Genomic DNA, 21758 nt, shown 5'->3' with positions numbered 1-21758 from the left:
CGCCCTACCATAACCAAGGAGTTAGAGCTGCATGATTAATCATTAAGAATCGTTATCACAATTTTTTCCCCCCATTGCAATCTTGACAAAGTATTTCCCGATTCTTTCTATGCAGAGAGTTCTCTCTGCTCTGCTAAAGCCAGAGCCTTCAAAGGGGAAAAAAAAAAAAAAAAAAAGGGGGGGGGGGCAGTCTGCCAAGAATCACAACATTCTTTAGCAGTGGAATTTAAGTATAAACATTGTAACAAGTTGTCCTTTAGCTCAAAGGAATACACTTTGGTGTGTAAATGAGGGCAGTTTAACCACTTAAACACTAAACCTTTTCCTGACATTTGTTGGTTTCAAGTTAAAATCATTTTTTTTTTTTTGCTAGAAAATTACTTAGAACCCCCAAAACATTTTTTGGTAGAGACCTTAGAGAATAAAATGGTGGTTGTTGCAATATTTTATGTCACACTGTATTTGCGCAGCAGTCGTTCAAATGCAATTTTTTGGGAAAAAATTACACTTTAATGAATTAAAAAAAAAAAAAACAACTAACCAGTAAAAAGTTAGCCCTATTTGTTTTGTATAATGTGAAAATGTTTTTATTCTAAGCAAAAAAATCATGATTCTCATTTTGGTCAGAATCGTGCAGCTCTTCAAGGAGTGTGGCGCCACTTCCTTAGGATGCAACGGCTGAGGGCACAAGGATCTAAGGCCAATGTTCACACTCAGGTGAAAGGCTGATACCACTTTCAGAAGTAAGGGGACGGACAAGATAGGGAGGCTTACAGAACAGGGCTGCCAACTCCGACCCTTGCCATTCAGAAGTGAAAAAGACCAGGAAAGCAACTTTGGAGACAAAGTAAAAAGGCAATGTACCAAATGCTGACAATGGGAGGTTACGGTAGAACCAAAAGGGGACAGACAAGATAGGGAGGCTTACAGAACAGGGCTGCCAACTCCGACCCTTGCCATTCAGAAGTGAAAAAGACCAGGAAAGCAACTTTGGAGACAAAGTAAAAAGGCAATGTACCAAATGCTGACAATGGGAGGTTACGGTAGAACCAAAATTAAGTCCCATGGTGGCATCGGGAGTAAACGGGGGGCATCACATTTCAAACCCTTAAAGACAAAAGTACAAAATCAAAGAGTGCGTGACCAAAGGCTGCTGAAGAAAAAAAAAAAAAAAAAAAAAAAAAAAAGAAGGACCGCAATGGCAAAGAACTGACCCTTAATGTAACTCAAGGCAAGTGCTTGGTCAAAGCTAGGGACACACCGGCACCATTTTTTTTTTTTTAAATAAAACACTGAGTACAAGTACCGATACTTTTTTCAGGTACTCGCCAATACCAATCGCCTAGAAAGAGGGGTGGGGGGTTGTTAGGGAGTTGGGTGATGGGAGTAGAGGCTAAGTGAGGGCAGGATGGGGTGAAATAGGGATTATGGGGTGGGAGAGTAGGGATGGAAAAGGCTGTGATCACTGGGGGGGGATAGGGGGGCTATTGGGAGACATGGGACAGAGGTGACAGCTGGTAGAGGGAAGGAGGAGGCAACAGGCAGAAGTGACAGCCAGAGAGTGCAGGCATGGTACAGGTACTCTATAGAGGAGCACTCCACTAACAGGATGGGAGAGAGCCTGCACCACCTTCTCTCTGTCGCTGACACTTCTCCTGTCCTCCACCTCTTGTCCCAGCCCTGAGTGCGGGGATTGGAGAGAAGCTCAGCGGCCACAATGTCCATAGTGGGGTGCCAAAACTGAAATTTGGGGAGCACCCCCATAGATCCGGCCGCATCTTCTGTCTCTTGCAGGCGAGGAGCTGGCCTGGACAGCACATGGAGGAGAAAGCAAACCCCGCTGCTCAGTACAACAGGATACCACCCGTACAGTGTCTACATACAGAGCCCCTCCTGTTCTTTGCCGCAGCATCCAGCCAGGGAAGCCTGGATCCAGCACCCTGCGTGGCCGGGAGTCAGAGCTGGAGGTGTGCAGCAAGGAGACAAGGCTGGTAGGCTGTTAGGACGGGCATGCCTGCATCTAGCAATGCCACTGGGAGGAGGCAGCGGGGATGGCACTGTCCGTAGGGGAGGAGGCGGCGGTCCGCTCCCAATCGACGTCACTTCTGGTATCGGAGCATTTTCGCGAGTAACGATACTTGCAAAATGGCTAGTATCGGCACCGATATCGGTGCAACCCTAGTCAAAGCCCCGTTGAAGAAAGGCCAGCACCTGAGCCACTGAAAAGGAATGAGGACGAACCTCGTAAGCCTTCTAGGTGCAAATATATACCTTCCGGAGAGGTAATCTATTGAGCTTTCAACATTGTGGAGATCACTAAACCAGAGAACCCCTTGTCTAGAGGTCGACCGATATATCGGCCGGCCGATATATCGGCCGATATTTGGCGTTTTTTACTTAATCGGCATCGGCCGATTGTGCTGATAAAAAAGGCCGATTGTAACTTCAGCCGTGACTTGCAAATGACTTCTGTAATAGAAGTTAATGCAAGTTGCCTTAAGTTATCTGTGAAGTTTTCTTCTCTCCTCCTCTGGGCAGCCTGCCAAGTCTGATAAGAAGATACATTTGTATCTTTCAGGTTCTTTTTATCAATAGACTGAACTCCGTGTGTAGAATTTCTCAGTTTAACCATTTAAAGACTAAATCTTTTCTGACACTTGTTGCTTACATGTAAAAATCCTGTATTTTCTGCTAGAAAATCACTTAGAACCCCCAAACATTATATATATTTTTTTAGCAGAGACCCTAGGGAATAAAATGGTGATTGTTGCAATATTTTATGTCACACGGTATTTGCGCAGCGGTCTTTCAAACGCAATTTTTACAAAAAAAAAAAAAAATACAGTAATGAATTAAAAAAAAACCTAAGCAGTAAAGTTAGCCCATTTTTTTTCGTCCAAAAGTTTTGATTACCTGTTTTTGTGTATTTAATATTTAAGATAGTTTTTTTTTTTTTTCTAAATTATACATACAAGTGAACTGATTGGAGGTTTGTTTTGTTTAATGTTTAAATGAAAAAAAAATTCTGTATTACTTAAGGCTGCTTTCACACTGGAGCAGGCATGCGTTGATCGTAAAACGCTGCTAGTTTTAGCGGCGCTTTACCGTCATTTTAGAGGCGCTATTCGGCTGCTAACGGGGCGCTTATAACCCAGCTAGCGGCCGAGGAAGGGGTTAAATGCGCCCCTGAAGCGCCACTGCCAAAACGCTTTGCAGGCGCTTCGGCAGCGGTGCGCATTCATTTTAATGGGCAGGAGTGGTGGAGGAGCGGTATACACCGCTCCAAAGATGCCATTTGCAGGACTTTTTTTTAACATCCTGCCAGCGCATCGCCTCAGTGTGAAAGCACTCGGGATATTACACTGAGACTGCAGGGGAGCCGTTTTACAGGCGCTATTTTTAGCCCAAAAGCGCCTGAAAAACGCCCCAGTGTGAAAGGGGTATAACTGTTAGATTTTATGAGATGAAGGGAAAAAAGAAAAAAAAAAAAAAAAAATCGGTCAAATATATCGGCCCAAAAAAATCGGCATCACATATCGGCCATCGGCCACCGCAATTTCTAAATATCGGCATCGGCATCGGCCAGAGAAAAACCCATATCGGTCGACCTCTACCCTTGTCCCTCAGAACCTGGTTTTCAATAGCCATGCTGTCAAAGCCAAAAGACTGGACCCAGAAACTGAAGGTCCTCCTGAAGAGGCATTTACCAAACAGCATCAGCAACCAGCTGCAGCATACCACAGACAATGAGGCCAGGCTGGAGCCACCAAGATTACAGCAATCCCCTCTTTCTCAATCCTGCGAAGCAGTCAGGGTCACAGCTTGAGAGGAAAAGCATAAATGAAGCCATACTGATCTCATGGTGCCACCAGCACATCCACAGGGTCTGCCCCAGAGACAAGTCGTTCAGTGCTCCACAGACAACCTTATGCTTGTAGCCCCAGGACACTGATGGGCAGTTGAGCTGGGACAATCCCCAATTCCTTGCATTAGGGTAAAAAAAAAAAAAACACTTAGGCATCAGAACCGACACACACACACACACACACACACACTTTTACTTACCTGAGCCCTCATTCAATCCAGTGCCCACTTGCAGCTCTTTGCTATCCTCCCATTTCTGGTTTCACAGGTTTTGCTGAGGCAGCAAGAGCCATTGATTTCCACTGCAGTCAATGCCAGTGACATGTCCTGCTGTGTCTATAGAGGCTGAAAGCGAAGGCTCGAGAGCGAGCTCGCACGAGTGCCCTCATAGAAAGTGGCTATGGGGGTCATCCACTGGAGAGGAGCCAGGAGTGCCGGCAGAGGACCTCTGGAAGAGAAGGAGGCAGGAGCACCAGCGGTGAACCGAGAAGAGGCGGTTTGAAACGATTTGTGCAATTCCAGGTAAGTCTAAACCTGTTATTTTTCTTTTTCAAAGCATTTAAAAAATCACTTGAACTTCAGCTCCCCCATTTCCCTTTGCTATACTCAGAGCTGAAAGACATTTAGAAATCTTGTCTTCTTTGTCCCCAAAACCAACTCAAAATAAACTTGTAAAGGGGCTACATGTTTAGACCTGACATTTTTACTCTTCATATATTTGAATAATTTTTGGGGTTCATCCTGTTTTTTGCAACCTGTCATTTGTTTTGACTTTTTGCAGCCTTTGCTTATTTTTTGCAACTTTTAAATTATAGCGTTTCATTTTTATATTTTTTTTAAATGCTCCAAAACAAAGGTTTTATTTATTTTAAGCCCTTTAAACTTCTTGTTCATAGGAATTATTTGGCAGTGTGTTTACACACAGTCCATCTGAAACATTCCCATTTCTGTAATGTATTCAATGACCATATTCTCTCCCAATCACAATTCTGAAGAGCAGTCCTCAGCCTTAGAAAATTTGCTCTTAGAACTAAGGTTTTGTTGTTTACAGCGAACATTAAATTAAATCATGTTTAACCACTTCAGCCCAGGAAGATTTGGCTGCTCAATGACCAGGCCATTTTTTGTAATACGGCACTGCGTCGCTTTAACTGACAATTGCGCGGTCGTGTGACTCAAACAAAATAGATGTCCTTTTTCCCACAAATAGAGCTTTCTTTTGGTGGTATTTGATCATATCTGCGGTTTAGATTTTTTGCACTTTAAACAAAAAAAAAAAAAAAAGAGCGACAATTTTAGGAAAAAAAAAAAAAAAAAAAAAAAAACACAACACACAATTTTCTGTACTTTTTGCTATAATAATTATCCCAATTTTTTTTTTTTTAATAAAAAACCAAAATTTTCTCAGTTTAAGCCGATATGTATTCTACATATTTTTGGTAATAAAAAAAAAAAAAAAAAATCGCAATAAGTGTATATACTGATTGGTTTGTGCAAAAGTTATAGCGTCTACAAAATAGGGGAAAGATTTATGTCATTTTTATTATTTACTAGTAATGGCGGTGATCAGCAATCTTTACATCGGCACTGCAACATTATGGCAGACAGATCAGACATGACACATTTTTGGGACCATTGACAATTATACAGTGATCAGTGCTATAAAAATGCACTGAATACTGTGTAAATGTCACTGGCAGGGAAGGGGTTAACACTAGGGGGAGATCAAGGGGTTAACTGTGTTCCCTCGTGTGTTTTAACTGTAGGGGGATGAGACTGACTAGAGGAGATGACAGATCATTGCTAGTAGGAACACGATCTGTCTCTCCTCTCAGAACAGGGATTTGTGTGTACACACACACACACGTTCCGGCTCTCATGCCCATGACTGTGCGTGACCACCAGCCACGCGCATCGGCACCCCTGCAGTGCAGCAGGCGCGTGCCTGCTATCCTCACGTAGCCTCCCTGGCGGTTTTCCCGAGGACCATTAGCGGTAACCCCGAGCCACACTCGGGATTACATCGCAGGATCCTGGTGTGGCTTTACCTTGTCCCCGGGATCTTGCGATGTCCCCCGCTGTGTCTGCGGGCTATGTCCTCCTCCAAAGCCTCTCCGTGCCAGGCTCCGTTCCCTGCGAGCGCCGCGACGCAGGGGGGCGGAGCCTGGCGGCAAATTCAAAAAATTGTAAAAACATAACACACAGTACTGTAATCTTACAGATTACAGTACTGTATGAAATTATTTCACATCCCTTTTGTCCCCAGGGCTTTGTCCTATGCCCTGCATGCAGTTTTATGTTATATATACTGTTCTTTCTGCCTGGAAACTGGAGATTGTCCATAGCAACCAAAAAGTGTCCCTTTACATCAAAAGTGGCTTTAGACCAGCTAGAAAACAGCGATAGTAAATTAGAACACTTGAAGAATTGAGCGATAGTGAATCGTGGGGAAATTTATTTTATTTCTATTATTATTTTTTTAATTATTTATTTTTATTTATTATATTATCATTTATGTTTTTGTGTTTCAAACTTTATCATACCCGGGATATCTACTAGACTCTTGTTTGGACAGATTTAAGTGTGTTATTGTTAAGAATTACAGACCTACAATATAAAACGCCAAATTTCCATGCAAAATAATTGTACCGCTTTCATACCGCCAGGGAGGTTAAAGGACCAATGTACAGCTACGACGGTTTGCGGGAATGTGCCACCTGCCGCCGAATAACGGCAGCTGGTCGGCAAGTGGTTAATCACTAAAATCCTGCAGTTGACCCAGTTGAATGGGTGGAGTTTGGTGGAAGCAGCGAAGCATGACAGCGGGGATAAAAAAAATTCTGCACCTTTGCAGCTTGGGTTGGTTGAAGAAAGGGGTAAAAACATGTTACAGCTTCAGTTCCCCCAGTCTTGCTGTGCAGGGCAATACAGGAACCGGATGTCCAGACAGTTTTGAGAACTTACACTAGGTGCACATTCAAAATTCTATTTTTCGTACACAACTGTGCTTTCTATTATGCTAGGAGTTTGTTAAAGCGAGACTAAACTCATAAAAAAACAAAAAACTAGTCAGATATATTTTCTTAACTCAAAGTCCCTAATACAGGATTTCTCAATCAGGGTTCCATGGAACCCTAGCTTTCCTACAGAAGTTGCTAGTGGTCCCTAGCAATAATCTGCCCCTGCCTAATAAGTTCCCACTGACACCATTTTTATACATTTGCAAGATGTTCATTCTGTAATGTAAGGAGCAGTCTTATAAAAAGGACCATTACACTAATGTTGTAGATACAGTATAGTAATTTTTAGCAGGGGTTTCTTGAGACCAGAAAAGTTTAAGGGTTATGTGACAGACCTAGCCGGGAGAGAGACTTTTGGAGGGGACTGTATGCTAGCCTCTTGCGGATCGATCGGGGGCCCTTGCATTTGGGGGAACGGTGCTCTTTGTGAGCTGTATGTCTGGGGACCCTGGATTTGCCATATTGGAATAGTGGCTGATTCATAATGCTGGGACAGATACTGTTAGGAGATGCTGATGTAAATTCCAACACCTGTCTGTCTATTGTCTGTTAAAATGTGTATTGTAAATAAGTTTACTATGGGATCTAAGAGTCATTAGATCCCCATTGTTATTTGTGTTAATTAACTCTGCTATTGTGTGAAGAAGAGTCTATGTTGATTGTGATAATGTTGATTGGACTTTCTGAACTACAAGACGGCCAGTCTGGCCTAACGGTCATGTCTGAGTCATCTAGGCTGTCTAAAGGGATTAGTTAATTAGCTCATGTTAATTAGGTTAATTAGGTTACAGCTGTATTGTTAGAGTAATATGATCAGGAGGTCTGCACCTCCACTTTGAGTGTATAAAAGCCTGTATTTTGTCAATAAAGATAGATTCCTGTTTGAACTTACATACAGCCTGCCTGGTGTTTGTTCTGAGCTATCACAACTGGACTAGAACGGCACAGAGCTGTAATTCTAATCCCGAAGCATTGGATGACGAACCATCAGACGTTGCAATCTGATTTAATAGCTGCAGAGGAGTGTCGGGAGAGTGGAATCGAGCGAGCAAGGGGCTCGTTACAGGTTAATCTGTTGAAAAGGTTAAGGATGCCCTAATATTTCTCGCAGCCTCCCTCAAATTCCTTTTTGTTGCTGTGAACGGACTTCCTGTTAGAGGGTGCCTATGTTCCTTCTCCATGATCCCGCTGTAGAAACAGGCACCCTCTCCTCCTTGCCCCCGAGAAAGATAGTAGACTAAGAGTTATAGTATGCATAGAGCAGTTCACATTACTGCAACCAACATGCACTGCTCATCCCAAACAAATGTCACGAGAGGCAGAAAAACACAATAAAGAAATATAGCTTACAGGGTCATGTGTATGGATTATTTTTGGGGAGTAAGGATATAGTGGATATGTAAGGATATAGTGGATATGTAAGGATATAGTGTGATGTCCCTTTAGGTTTTAAAGGGGACTATATTACTTTGGCTATGCAGGGCAAAGTGACAACCACAAGAGTTTACAAAACAGATCAAAATGTGCATATTACTTCAGAGATGCCTATCTGGAGCTATGGAATCACATTGACGTGAGGTTTGCCATAAAGGAAGCTTCAGATTATGTATGTTAATATGCACATTAGCCTCAGTTTAAGTTACCCAGGTTTGGAACCTTTTGGCCAGGTTTACTTTAAATGCAGCTGCCCATGCAGTCTCTCACCAGTGGCATTAGTTGCAAGGCTTTACTAACCATCAGTTTCCCGAATATCAAGGACTTTCTTTATCTGCGATAGTGGCATCAAGATAATGTGCTTAAGAGATGCAGGAGGTCTTGTATGGCCATGAGGACTCTTAAATGTACCAATGACTTTATGCCTTTTCCTTGCAATCTGAAAACAAAGAAAAATTTTACATGATACATAGCTGAACACACAACAGATGGAATTAAATATACATTTTTGTAGAATATAATCCAAGCAGACATTCTACGCTTTTAACGAGACTGATTTTATTGCTGACCCCTGAATGGCATCTGAATATCTTAGTTGCCTGGCTGTAATGCTGATTCAATAGCTTCAGTGCTTTCCAGGTGCATGTGATTACCCACTGAAAGCGTTTGGACGCTAGGAGGGCTATCATCCCATCCATCATCAGTATTAAAAAAAATTAAATAAAATAAGAAACTTTCCACTATGCATGATGGCCCCTTCCAGACCCATCAGCCAACACCTGAGACAGCCGATGGCTCCCCCCCCCCGCCGCATAATGTTTTATTTTTAAATGTTCAATTTACAAAAAAAAAAAATACATCAGAAAGAATAAAGATAGTAATGCCACTGAACTGCTGCTAAGGAGAATAGGAGGCCTCAGTTTAGTGCACTTATGAAGTTTTAAGAAAACCGGTTGGGTTATATAGAAAAGAAAGTTGTCTGTAGACAAAATTTGCCTTGAAAAAGTATTCATACCCTTGAAAACAGTTTTCCACATTTTGTCATGTTACAACCAAAAAACATAAATGTATGTTATTGGGATTTTATGTGATAGACCAACACAAAGTGGCACATAATTGTGAAATAGAAGACAAAATAAAATGCTTTTCAATTTTTACAAATAAATATCTGAAAAGTGTGGCGTGCATTTGGATTTAGCCCCCTTTACTCTGATATCCTAACTAAAATCTAGTGGAACCAATTGCCTTCAGAAGTCACCTAATTAGTAAATATGATCTACTTGTGCGCAATTGAATCTAATTATAAATACAGCTGTTCTGTGAAGCCCTCAGTGGTTTGTTAGGGAATCATGAAGGCCAAGTAACCCACCAGACAGGTCAGGAATAAAGCTGTGGAAAAGTTGAAAGCAGGGTTAGGTTATAAAAATATATCCCAAGCTTTGAACATCTCACGGAGTACTGTACAATCCATCATCCAAAAATGGAAAGAGTATGGCATAACTGCAAATCTACCAAAACATGGCCATCCACCTAAACAGACAGGCCGGGCAAGGAGAGCATTAATCAGAGAAGCAGCCAAGAGGCCCATGGTAACTCTGGAGGAGCTGCAGAGATCCACAGCTCAGGTGGGAGAATCTGTCCATAGGACAACTATTAGTCCTGCACTCCACAAATCTGGCCTTTACGGAAAGGTGACAAGAAGAAAGCCATTGTTGAAAGAATGCCATAAGAAGTCCAGTTTGCTAGAAGCCATGTGGGGGAAACAGCAAACATGTGGCTGAAGGTGCTCTGGTCAGATGAGACCAAAAAATGGCCTAAATATACCATATCACCGTGAAACAGGGTGGTGGCAGCATCATGTTGTGGGGATGGTTTTCATCAGCAGGGTCAGACAAGGAAGCTGATCAGAGTTGATGGGAAGATGGATGGAGCCAAATACAGTGCAATCTTCGAAGAAAACCCGTTAGAGTCTGCAAAGGACTGGAGCAGAGGTTCGCCTTTCAGCAAAACAACCCTAAACATACAGCCAGAGCGACAATGGAACGTTTTAGATCAAAGCATATTCATGTGTTAGAATGGCCCAGTCAAAGTCCAGACCTGAATCCAATTGAGAATCTGTGGCAGGACTTGAAAATTCCTGTTCACAGACGCTCTTCATCTAATCTGACAGAGCTTGAGCTATTTTGCAAAGAATGGGCAAAAATGTCACTCTAGATGTGCAAAGCTGATAGAGACATATCCAAAAAGACTTGCAGCCGTAATAATGCGAAAGGTGGTTTTACAAAGTATTGACTCAGGGGAGCTGAATACAAATGCACTCCACACTTTTCAGTTATTTGTAAAAAAAAAAAAAAAATAAATAAAATGAAAACCATAATTTTCCTCTCACTTAATTACTTAATTATGTGCCACTTTGTGTTGGTCTATCACATAAAATCCCAATAAAATTTTTTTTACGTTTTTGGTTAGAACATGACAGAATGTGGAAAATTTTAAAGGATACGAATACTTTTTGAAGGCACAGTATATGGACACCTTTGACATCGGCATTTAACTTAATTTTGCGTAGAAAAGATTTCAGCACCAGTCCGAACAGGGGGGGACAGAGGGCACACCCGTCTGGTTCAGTTAAAGATAGGGAAGGGGTGAGAAAGCGTTCCATTTACTTTTGCACTTTACCCTTGCCTCCGGATCTCTATAAAAGGTGCTAAAACCCACCCCAACATCTTCTTTACTAAACCTAGCCTCCGTAAGTTCTCCTCTAGGAAAGGCCAGTCCACCCTGACAAAGGCCTTCTTAGTGCCTGTTGACAAAATCAAAGGGGACTTCTTCAGGCCATAATGTGCCCAGTATAAAATATTGAGAGCTCGGATCATGTGGTCTCTAGCCTCCCTGCCTAAGATAAAGCCAGTTTGATCAGGGTGGACTGAAGAACATGCATGCTCCTATAATCTGGATGCCATAAGTTCAGAGAAGTTTTTACCATGAGTATTTAGGCGCAAAATGGGCTCACAGTTCTGACATAGCGTGGGATCTTTCCCCAGTTTGGGTATTACATGTGCCAGCAGCGCTTGCTTGGGGAGGAGGGTTCACGTTTATAGAATTGAGATATCTGCAGAATGTTGCTTGTACTGGCAGAACCAATTTTTAAAAGTATGCATTACTGAACCAATCGGGCCCTGGACTGTTTCCGTTGTGCAATGTAGCAACAGTAGATCGGTCAAGGGCAGTAATAGGGCGCTCTAGGTCTGTCAGAACAGAGATTGGAATGCGTGGATATTCTCCTTCTCTTTAATACTCCTATATGGTTTCCCTCCTTTTCTCCTGCTCTTACTGAGAAGGTGGGGTATGTAGGTTATACAAGGAGCTATAATAATCTCTGAATTCTTATTCTTCTGAACCTATACTCTAGTGATACTTTGGAGCCATTGCAGCGGGTACACATTTAGATCTACCCAATATGAACAGGACCTTACACCCATCCATCTCCCCACACACCTACTATTCAATGAACAGTGAAGGAGCAGATTATCATCAACTGTGCACTTGTCATAAGATTCTTAATGCTCACAGTACACACAGTCAAAAAGGTATAGAAATGGGTTATACAAGTATAGGATTCATTCCGAAAAAAGAGCCAATGGATATACAGGCAAACATGATGTAAAGTGATGCTAAAGTCATGTGTTTTTCAATCACCTCAAGTATTTTGTTAAACACACACAATCTACTTACCTATGTGCAGTGCTTTTGCACAGAGCAGCCCAAATCCTCCTCTTTTCGGGTCCCTTTTTGGCGTTCCTGACCCCTCCCTCCTGTTGAGTGCCCCCACAGCAAACAGCTTGGAGGCACCCAAGCCGCAGCTCCCCATGTCCATTCAGATGAGGAGCCGTGGCAAGGGGTCTTCTCTCCTCATTGGCTGATTGACAGTGGCAGGAACCAATAGTGCTCTGCTGCTGTGTCAGCCAATGAGGGAGACCCGAGGCTCTCATGGAACATTTCTCGATTGAGATGGGGCTCAGGTAAATATTAGGGGGGCTGTTGCACACTGAAGGCTCAACTTGATGTATCGAATGCATCAAGATAAAAAAAAAAAAAAATACACACACAAACATCTGCATTTACAACCACTTTAATAAGAGGGTTTAACACCACAGAAAAAAAAAAGTCAAAATGAATGAAAAGTCTTTTTTGCAGTTGTAAGGTAAAATATAATAATCATCTTTCACGCCCAATTAAAAATGGTTTAGGTATGCAAGTTAGTCAAAGAATTATTGTCAAGGCAGTATTAGAATCAAAAGCAAACATATTTCAGCTTTGAGAAGTTTGAGATGTGATGTCTGCACAAGTTTTCTTTTAGGCTTTATTTCTTTTATTTTCATCTGGTGATCCAGCCAGTAATTTTTTTTTTTTTTTTTTTTAAAGAAAAAGTGCTCTTCTAGATGTATCAGTTTACAGGGATGGGACTAACCAAATACTGGCATGGGTGCTTACAATGATCAGCTTTTATGTAAAACCTTAATTCCAAAAATATATATATATATATATATATATATATATATATATATATATATATATATATATATATATATATATATATATATATATATATATATATATATACATACATATATACACACACGTTTGCTGTAACTCAATATAAAAAGTTAGCTGGAGTTCAGCTTCAACATGTTCGTGTATTTAAATCTGCTAGTACATTTAATGCTACCCTCCCCTGTAGGCTGACAATACTGCTGTCTGCTCTGCCCTCTGTGCTTATACATCCAGAGTGGGGAACTCTTAACATAGGATGTGTGTTAGTGGCCAGATTACCAGGTGAAAAAGCCTAAAAACTGGTAAGCTGCATTATTAAATTAAAGCAAAACTAAATCCAACTGCCCAGGTTGTTTGCCATAATGTGAAGACATACATGGCAGACTCACCTGCCAAAGAGACCCCCTTCCAGCACTGACAGCTATGATGTCAATAAGCCCTGTGTTGTCATTGCTGAAATACTCATCTGGTCATCTCAGGAATTTACGGTCTTTGGACACCTTGTCTGGCCAGCCTGGGATAACCCAACTCCTATGCATGCACAGTGGAGTTAATTCATCTGGACACATGCCAGTATTGTACACAAGCTGTAGAAACTGTTAACTATTTGTTTTTTCTTTAAAAATAAAAATAGGAACAGGGACAGTTTAACAATGAATCTGAAATTTTCCTTCATTATTCATCTGCCAATCTGCACATCTGACCTTTTATCCTTGGTACACGTACAGATAATCCATTTATAATACTGTGCAGCAATTATTTTTGCCACTTGCAATCCCTGGAGCTTAGAACAATTTCAGAGGATTTTCAGCATGCAATGTTGACAGTTCCCCCATATTTCCTTGAATGTAACAGGATATGTTCTGAATTTTCAGAACAGTCTTCCTTCCATTTAAATATCCCTAGCAGACGGCCCCACATTTCCTCAGATGTTAGTATTTAATAAAGTCTCACCTCAAGGCAATCATTAAATAGAAAGAGCGTGACTTGTTCTCCTCTGTCACACAGATCCTCCCCAAGAGCAACCGTTTCCACTCTCTGTACCAGCATCCTATGCGAGGATAATAGATTTGCCTATAACAAAAGTGGGAATAATGAAAAGGTTACACTACATATTGCAGACCACAAACCACAATCTATATGGAAAAAGGAGAAAATGACTGCACAGTATCATAACAGACTAGCAAATTGAGTTAATGGGGACTAACTGCACGAGTTTCATTAATTACCAGCATCATGCGTTTGAATAATACTTTACATGTACATCAGAAGTGAGTACTTACAGGACATCCATCCACTTCATAAACCACATCAAAGATCTGCCTCTGCCCTTCAGTTTTCCTTTTATCTTCGTTAATATGACTGTCGATTTAGAGGAGAAAAAAATAAAAAATAAAAAATTTGTCCAGTAAATCACATCTCTGGGTTTAACAACCTAATAATGAACTGTAAGAATACAAAAAAAAAGAGAAGATTAGGGATTACATATCCATGTGATGTTGTTTATCTAGGTACCACTTAACATATAGAGGGGGGGGACAAGAATAAACTAAATATTTAGATAAGAGGATGTTTATGCCATGTATATATACAGTCATTTCAAACAGCAACATCAAAAGTCAGACTGAAGGTTGTATGAATGTTACATACCAATAATTAGATGTACTTAGCAAATCGCTATCAGTATACAGGGTACTAGCAAGGTAAAATAATGCAGATAGAGCTTATAACAGAAGAACGTACCCATAAAAAAAGATCAGAAACTACAGTAGCAATTTAGTAAGCACAAGTGGTCACTTACGTCATCACCTCTTTTAGAGATTCTATAGCCTTCTCAAGCTTCATTTTATCTGGGTTGTCATCTGCAGTGTGCTTCTTAAGGTCTATAATAATAAAATAACATTGGGTTGAAAGTCTTTATGAATACACCCATGTATAAAATAGTCAAGGGTTTCACCAAAGCGAGAACATACCATAAAGTGGCAAAAATATCTTTGCTGCGATCCTCAGATATACTCCATCGCACCAATTATTACGTTTTCTGACAAATTATGACATAATTTATAGGGTTCTGGCTGTGGTGCAAAAGTTAACCTTTATGTGCATGAGCAGCTCCCGGTCTGGTGCAGTTTTGCTGATGAAAACACGGAAAGAACCCAGCTGACTATTAGGCTCCATGCACACTAGCTTATTTTTAAGTTCCTAGCAGCTACTTATGAGCGTTTTTTTCTGCCCATAGAAGCAAACTGTTATCCTGTGCCCATGCACACTATTGTAGGCTAGAAGCATTTTTCGGCTTCTAGGAGCAGGAAAGATGAAAGAAAAAAAAAAAAAAAAAAAAAAGACAGCTCCTACAAAATCCTAAACACTGCTAAGCACCGGTTTGCAGAGTTTTTTTTCTCCTAGCTGGCGTCCTTAACCAGTAAACAGCTGGCCGCCATGTCAACGAATTACTCATCAGCTGTAAAACAAGGCTCCCCGCCAACATTGTACCCCTACTCATTCTCCAAAAAAGTGTCAAAGGTCAAAGTAAAACAGTTTTTCACGAGTCCTTTATACAAAAAAACAAAAAAACCTAAAGGTCCGGCATGAATTTTGGGGGGACTCCATGCCGTTTTTTCAAATTTTGGCATGTGGTTCCCCTTAAAATGTATACCTTACCCACAGGGCCTGGTATGGATTGGGTGGGGGACCCCCCACGCTGTTTTTTTTTCTTCTCAATATTTATTGCCAATTCTTTTGTTTACTTTCAGCTGTCAGTGGTGAACCCCGCTGACAGCTGATGAGTCATTCGTTGTTAAGGACGTGGCGGCCAGCTCCTTAACAAGCTATTCACTGGTTAAAGCAGAGTTCTGCTTGGGAAATACCGTAGCTGCTGACTTTTAATATAAGGATTCTTACCTGTTCAGGGAGCCCGCGATGTCGGTACCCGAGACCGACCCGTCCTGGGACTCCGGATGCATGCCCAGGCATCCTTACTAAGGGAAACAGGAAGTGAAGCCTTGCGGCTTCACAGCCTGTTTCCTACTGCGCATCTGCGATTCGCACTGCGCGTTCTGAATGGACCCTGCTGTCTTCTGGGACCTGTATGTCTCCCAGAAGGCAGCAGGGGGGAGAAGGGGGAGGGGCCGGACATTAGGACGTTTGCCGCACAAAGTGGGAGCAGATACCTGGATTTGACAGGTATCTGCTCCCCCTGAAAGGTGCCAAATGTGGCACTGGAGGGGGGAAGGGGGGAATCCGATCCACGGAAGTTCCATTTCTGAGTGGAACTCCGCTTTAAGGAGACTCCTTGACCGGTTCCGGACCAGCCGCCGCAGTTCTACTGCGGCAGGTTGGTCCGGCTGCGTGAAGCGTCGTAGCTATACGTTGTGCGCACAGCCAGTGGGGGACCATCGGATTTGATTAGGAACCGATCAATCCCCAGGCCAATGATATCTGGCCTGGACCTGGTGATCAGTCCTGACGAATGAGATCCTTTCCCTGTCGTGCAAGTGTAAACACTGACAGGGGAAGTGATGTCACCTCTCCTTGTGTCGGTCTTTTCCGTTTTAGACCGAGGAGAGACAACATCTAAAAGCGAGTTGCACAACACTGCACTGACACCAGGTCACGTAGGCACACAATTCACCCCCCCCCAAATCACCCCCCCAGTTAACCCCTTTACCACCTGTCACTGTGTCACCCAGTACAGCAATAAGATTTTTTTTGATCGCTGTACTTGTGTCATTAGTGACAAAAATCAGCGTAAGAGCAATTGGAATTAACCCCTAGATAGGTCTAGGAACCCCCCCCCAATAAAGGTTTAACCCCTTGATTACCCAGTCATCTGTAATCACTGTATAAGTGACACAGGTGACGCAGTTTAGCTAAATATTTTTTTTTTTTTATAGCATCAGGGCACCCGCCGTATTTTACCCAATAAAGGTTTAACCTCCTGATCATCCGGCGGGTGATTGAAGTTAGGTTTTAGCGTCAAATAGGGTCTGCATCGCCTCAGGCAGCATCAGATCAGTGCCAGTAGTGCCAACACCCTCGCACACACCATACATCTCCCTTTAGTAGCATATAGTGTCTGAACGGATCAATATCTGATCAGTTCTATACTAGCGTTCCCAGCAGTTTAGGGTTCCCAAAAACGCAGTGTTAGCGGGATCAGCCCAGATATCTGCTAGCACCTGCGTTTAGCCCCTCTGCCCAGCCCAGCCCACCCAAGTGCAGCATCAATCACTGTCACTTACTAAACACATAACTGCAACGTTTGCAGAGTCAGGCCTGATCCCTGTGAACGCTAACAGTTTTTTTTGGTAGCGTTTGAATCAGTCGCTAACAGGTCAGGTGCTTTTTTTCTTGTGAGTCTCACTACTGTACCAGTAAATTTAGAGACCAAAATGTCAAATCGAAGGTACAGTAGTGAAGAGGAAGTCACTCATCTGTCAGATTCAGGCTCAGAATACAAACCTGTAGACAGCAGCACCCTGACAGATAGCTCTGACGACGGAGTTGTGGTCCCTGCCAAGGTCAGGCGTACCAGACGCTGTTCTTCTGCGGTCGTTGAGGTGCAAGAACCGCAGGTCCCTCGTATGGAGCAGAGAGCCAGTACTAGTACTAGTGCTAATACTTTTGGTGAACTGGTAAGCACCAGCGGCCTAGTACATCCTGGTCGTACATCCAGCCCTGCAGTAACTCTTAGTGACATGGCGAGTCCCATAAGTGCAATTCAAGCTGGCGAGGTGCCTAGCACGAATAGTGTCCCGCTGCCACCAAGAAGACGACAAACACAGGCCCGTCGAGCCCATAGTGCCCTTCCTTCTGCATTCGCCAATCCTAATTGGGAGCCCACCACTTCTGCAGCACCCGTACTTCTCTCATTCACCGGCCAACCCGGAATTCAGGTGGAAAGAGTTGATGTTACGTCACTTGATTTTTATTCGCCGTTTTTCACCGAAGATCTCTATAGATCTATTGTGGACCAAAGCAATTTGTATGCTTGCTCAATTCATTGCCGCTAATCCCCAGCTGACCCTTGCCAAAGATTGGAAACCAATTACGGTTTCCGAATTTAAGACCTTTCTGAGCTATCCCTCCTCATAGGCATAACTAAAAAGAGTGTGTTGCGGTCATATTGGTCCACTGACCCAATTCATCACATGCCCTTGTTCTCTGCCTACATGATACACGATACAAGCAGATCTTGCGGTTCATGCACTTCAATGACAATGAACTCTGTCGTCCTCGTGGAGACCCTGGATACGATCGGCTCTACAAAATTTGGCCCCTCGTAAACCACTTCAACCAATGTTTTGCAGCCTTGTTTACTACCGATCAAGTTGTCTGCGTTGATGAGTCCCTGATTAAGTTTTCTGGCCGCTTGTCTATCAAACAGTATCTTCCCAGCAAGCGTGCCAGATACGGGGTCAAGATGTATAAGCTCTGAGGGCAACAGGCTATACATATAGATTTATGGTTTACATGTAAAAAGATAGTCACGTAGAGCCGGAGGACTGCTCTGACTACAAAGGGAGTGCTGGCGAGATTGTGTGGGACTTGGTGTCACCCTTATTCGGAAAGGGGTACCACTTGTATGTGGACAATTATTACACAAGCGTGCCACTTTTTAGCCACTTTTTTGGTTATGGAATAGGAGCACGTGGCACCGTGCGATCTAATCGCCGGGGCTTTCCCCAACGGCTTGTAGAATTCAGACTTAGACGGGGGGAGAGAGCCTGCTTAAAGTGTAATAATTTGTTAGCAGTGAAGTGGAGGGATTCCCGGAATGTTTTCGTTCTGTCCTTGCTTCACGTAGACACGGCAGTCCAAATTCCTACGGCGGCTGGTGCTGTGGAGAAACCCCTCTGTGGACCTCAACGACCAGTTGTTGGCGCTGTACCCAATTGTCCGTAAGGCCAGGCGCTGGTACAAAAAAAAGTGTTTATTTCAATTGGCTTTGCTGAACGCTTTTGTGCTATACAAAGCTTCAGTGTGGACTGGATCCTTCCTTAAATTCCAGGAAGAGATCGTCAAAGCCCTTCTGTTTCCAGACGGTGCTCTTGCCCAACTTCCCAACACAAATGCAGTGAGCCAGCTGCATGAGAGGCATTTTCCTTAGGTCCTCCCCGGTACCCCTACCTAAAGAACACCCGAAAGAAGATGTCGTGTCTGCAGTAAACGCGGATTTAGGCACGACACCCGCTTTTATTGTCCATCCTGTCCTGACCAACCTGGTCTCTGCATTGGTGAATATTTCAAACGCTACCACGCACTAGTTGAGTATTAGCGTAGGGTACAGTAACATACAGTCCTAGGCCCACTAACACAGGATCTCGGGGGGGGCTGTGTGTTTCGAAAGATGTGATGGCCCCAATCTGTAACGTTCAGTTAACAGTTTTTATAAAAGTGAAAAAAGTGGGGAACAAAAAAAAAAACACAAAAAACACAACACACAAAAAATATAAAATTAAAAAATCCAAAAATAGTTGTGGTATTTTTCTTCACTCTCTCTATTGTTCTCTACTGTCCGTTCACTATTGTTCTATATCTATCGTTCTCTCCGTTTTATTTTTACTATGTAAATTATTGTATTTGCTTTGCAGGTATGTTATACTGTAATGTTTGTTTTATTGTTAACCATCATTTGCTTAGCAGGTACACCATTCAGCTGCAGCGCGGGTTTATCCATCTTGACAGCAACAGCGTTTGCTCCCACGATACATAAAGCCATGACTCCAGCTCTGTCGGAGGAGATTTCACCTCCACAATTAAAAAAAAAAAAAAAAGTTCATGTATGCCCATCATTAGAAGTTGGTGGATGAAAGGCGGTATTCTAATGGTGGGCATACCCACCGATCAATCTTTTTCGTTCAGCCCACAGGCTGCATGAAAAAAAAAAAAAACCAACAACATTACAATGAATGCCCAACAAGGACCAGCAAGGTACTGGTATGTTCCTGGACTGAGTGGTTATACCAGAATGATGCTTGCGGGTTTAGGCATCATCTTGGTATCATTTTCAGCCAGCGGTTGGCTTTCATTTAAAAGCAATCCTAGTGGCTAGTTAGCCTCTAGACTGCTTTTATAAGCAGTGGGAGGGAACACCCCCCCCCCCCCCCCCTCGTCTTCCATGGTTTTCTCTGGCTCTTCTGTCCTAACAGGGAACCCGAGAACGCAGCCGGTGGTTCCGCCAGCTGACCATAGAGCTGATCAGAGACCAGATTGGCTCCAATCATCTCTATGGCCTAAGAAACCGGAAGCTACGAGCATTTCATGACTTAGATTTCGCCGGATGTAAACAGCGCCATTGGGAAATTGGGAAAGCATTTTATCACACCGATCTTGGTGTGGTCAGATGCTTTGAGGGCAGAGGAGAGGTCCAGTAGACCCCAATTTTTTCAAAAAAAAGGAGTACCTGTCACTACCTATTGCTATCGGTGAATATTTACATTCCTTGAGATAAAAAAAAAAAAAAAAGAAAAAAAAAAGAAAAGCACCCATCCCCCCATGCTCTCGCGCAAAGCCAAACGCAGGCATCGGTCTGGTGTCATATCTAATGTATGTGAGGTATCACCGCGAAGGTCAGATCAAAGGCAGTAATTTTAGCAGTAGACCTCCTCTGTAAATCTAACATGGTAACCTGTAAAGGCTTTTAAAAATGTATGTAGTTTGTCACTGCTGCACGTTTGTGCGCAATTTTAAAGCATGTCGTGTTTGGTATCCATGTACTCAGCATAAGATCATCTTTTTTATTACAAACATTTGGGCAATATAGTGTGTTTTAGTGCAATAAAATTTAAAAAAGTGTGTTTTTTCCCAAAAAATTGCTGTGTGGGGAAAAAAATTGGAACAACCACCATTTTAATCCGTAGGGCCTTTGCTTTAAAAAAAATATATAATGTTTGGAAGTTCAAAGTAATTTTCTTGCAAAAAAAATATTTTTTCATGCAAACAAAAAGTGTCAGAAAGGGCTTTGTCTTCAAATGGTTAATAGAGTGGGTGATGTGTGACATAAGCTTCTAATGTTTTGCATAAAATGCCAGGACAGTTCAAAATCCCCCCAAATGACCCATTTTGGAAAGTAGAAACCCCAAGCTATTTGCCGATAAGCATGTTGAGTCCATGGAATATTTTATATTTTGTCACAAGTTTCGGGAAAATTACACTTTTTTTGCACAAACTTGTCACTAAATGATCTATTGCTCAAACATGCCATGGTTATATGTGGAATTACACCCCAAAATACATTCTTCTGCTTCTCCTGAGTACGTCGATACCACATATGTGACACTTTTTGGGAGCCTAGCCGCGTACGGGACCCCGAAAACCAAGCACTGGCTTTCTAAAGACGTAAAATTTTGGAAAGTAGACACCCCAAGGTATTTGCTAAGACGCATGTTGAGTATTTCGCAGATCTCATTTATTTTTGAAAATGAAGGAAAGGAAAACTTTTTTTTTTCCTTTTTTAAATTTTCAAAACTTTGTGACAAAAAGTGAGATCTGCAAAATACTCAACATGCCTCAGCAGATAGCTTGTGGTGCCTACTTTCCAAAATTGGGTAATGCTATCTGGGCATTTCATGGCCTCCGAAACTGATAGGCAGTGAGGAGTGAAATAACAAATGTACGCCCTTAGAAAGCCTGAAGGCGGCAATTGGTTTTCAGGGTCCTGTACGTGGTTAGACTGCCAAAAAGTTTCACATGTGGTATCCCCGTACTCAGGAGAAGCAGCAGAATGTATTTTGGGGTGTAGTTCCACATATAACCATACCATATTTGAACAATATATCATTTAGTGACAACGTTGTGTAAAGAAAAAAATTTTAATTTTCCCGAAACTTGTGGCTAAAATATAAAATATTCCATGGACTCAACATGCCTCTCAGCAAATGGCTT

The 21758-nt window shown here is 42.3% G+C and overlaps 1 protein-coding gene across 1 annotated transcript in view; it reads right to left on the bottom strand.

Annotated features, from left to right (window-relative positions):
* The window catches only part of ECT2 (epithelial cell transforming 2), a gene marked incomplete in the record, with an annotated part of 142069 nt that overhangs the window by 8265 nt on the left and 112046 nt on the right, over positions 1–21758 (bottom strand). Inside the window, 4 exon segments of the mRNA XM_073626234.1 lie at positions 8619–8757; positions 13827–13946; positions 14156–14234; positions 14674–14755. Of these exon segments, the coding sequence (XP_073482335.1) occupies positions 8619–8757; positions 13827–13946; positions 14156–14234; positions 14674–14755 (420 nt within the window).

The sequence above is a fragment of the Aquarana catesbeiana genome, linkage group LG04, assembly GCF_042186555.1.
Source record: "Aquarana catesbeiana isolate 2022-GZ linkage group LG04, ASM4218655v1, whole genome shotgun sequence".
NCBI lineage: Eukaryota > Metazoa > Chordata > Amphibia > Anura > Ranidae > Aquarana > Aquarana catesbeiana.
This window is presented reverse-complemented; position numbering and strand designations above follow the sequence as displayed.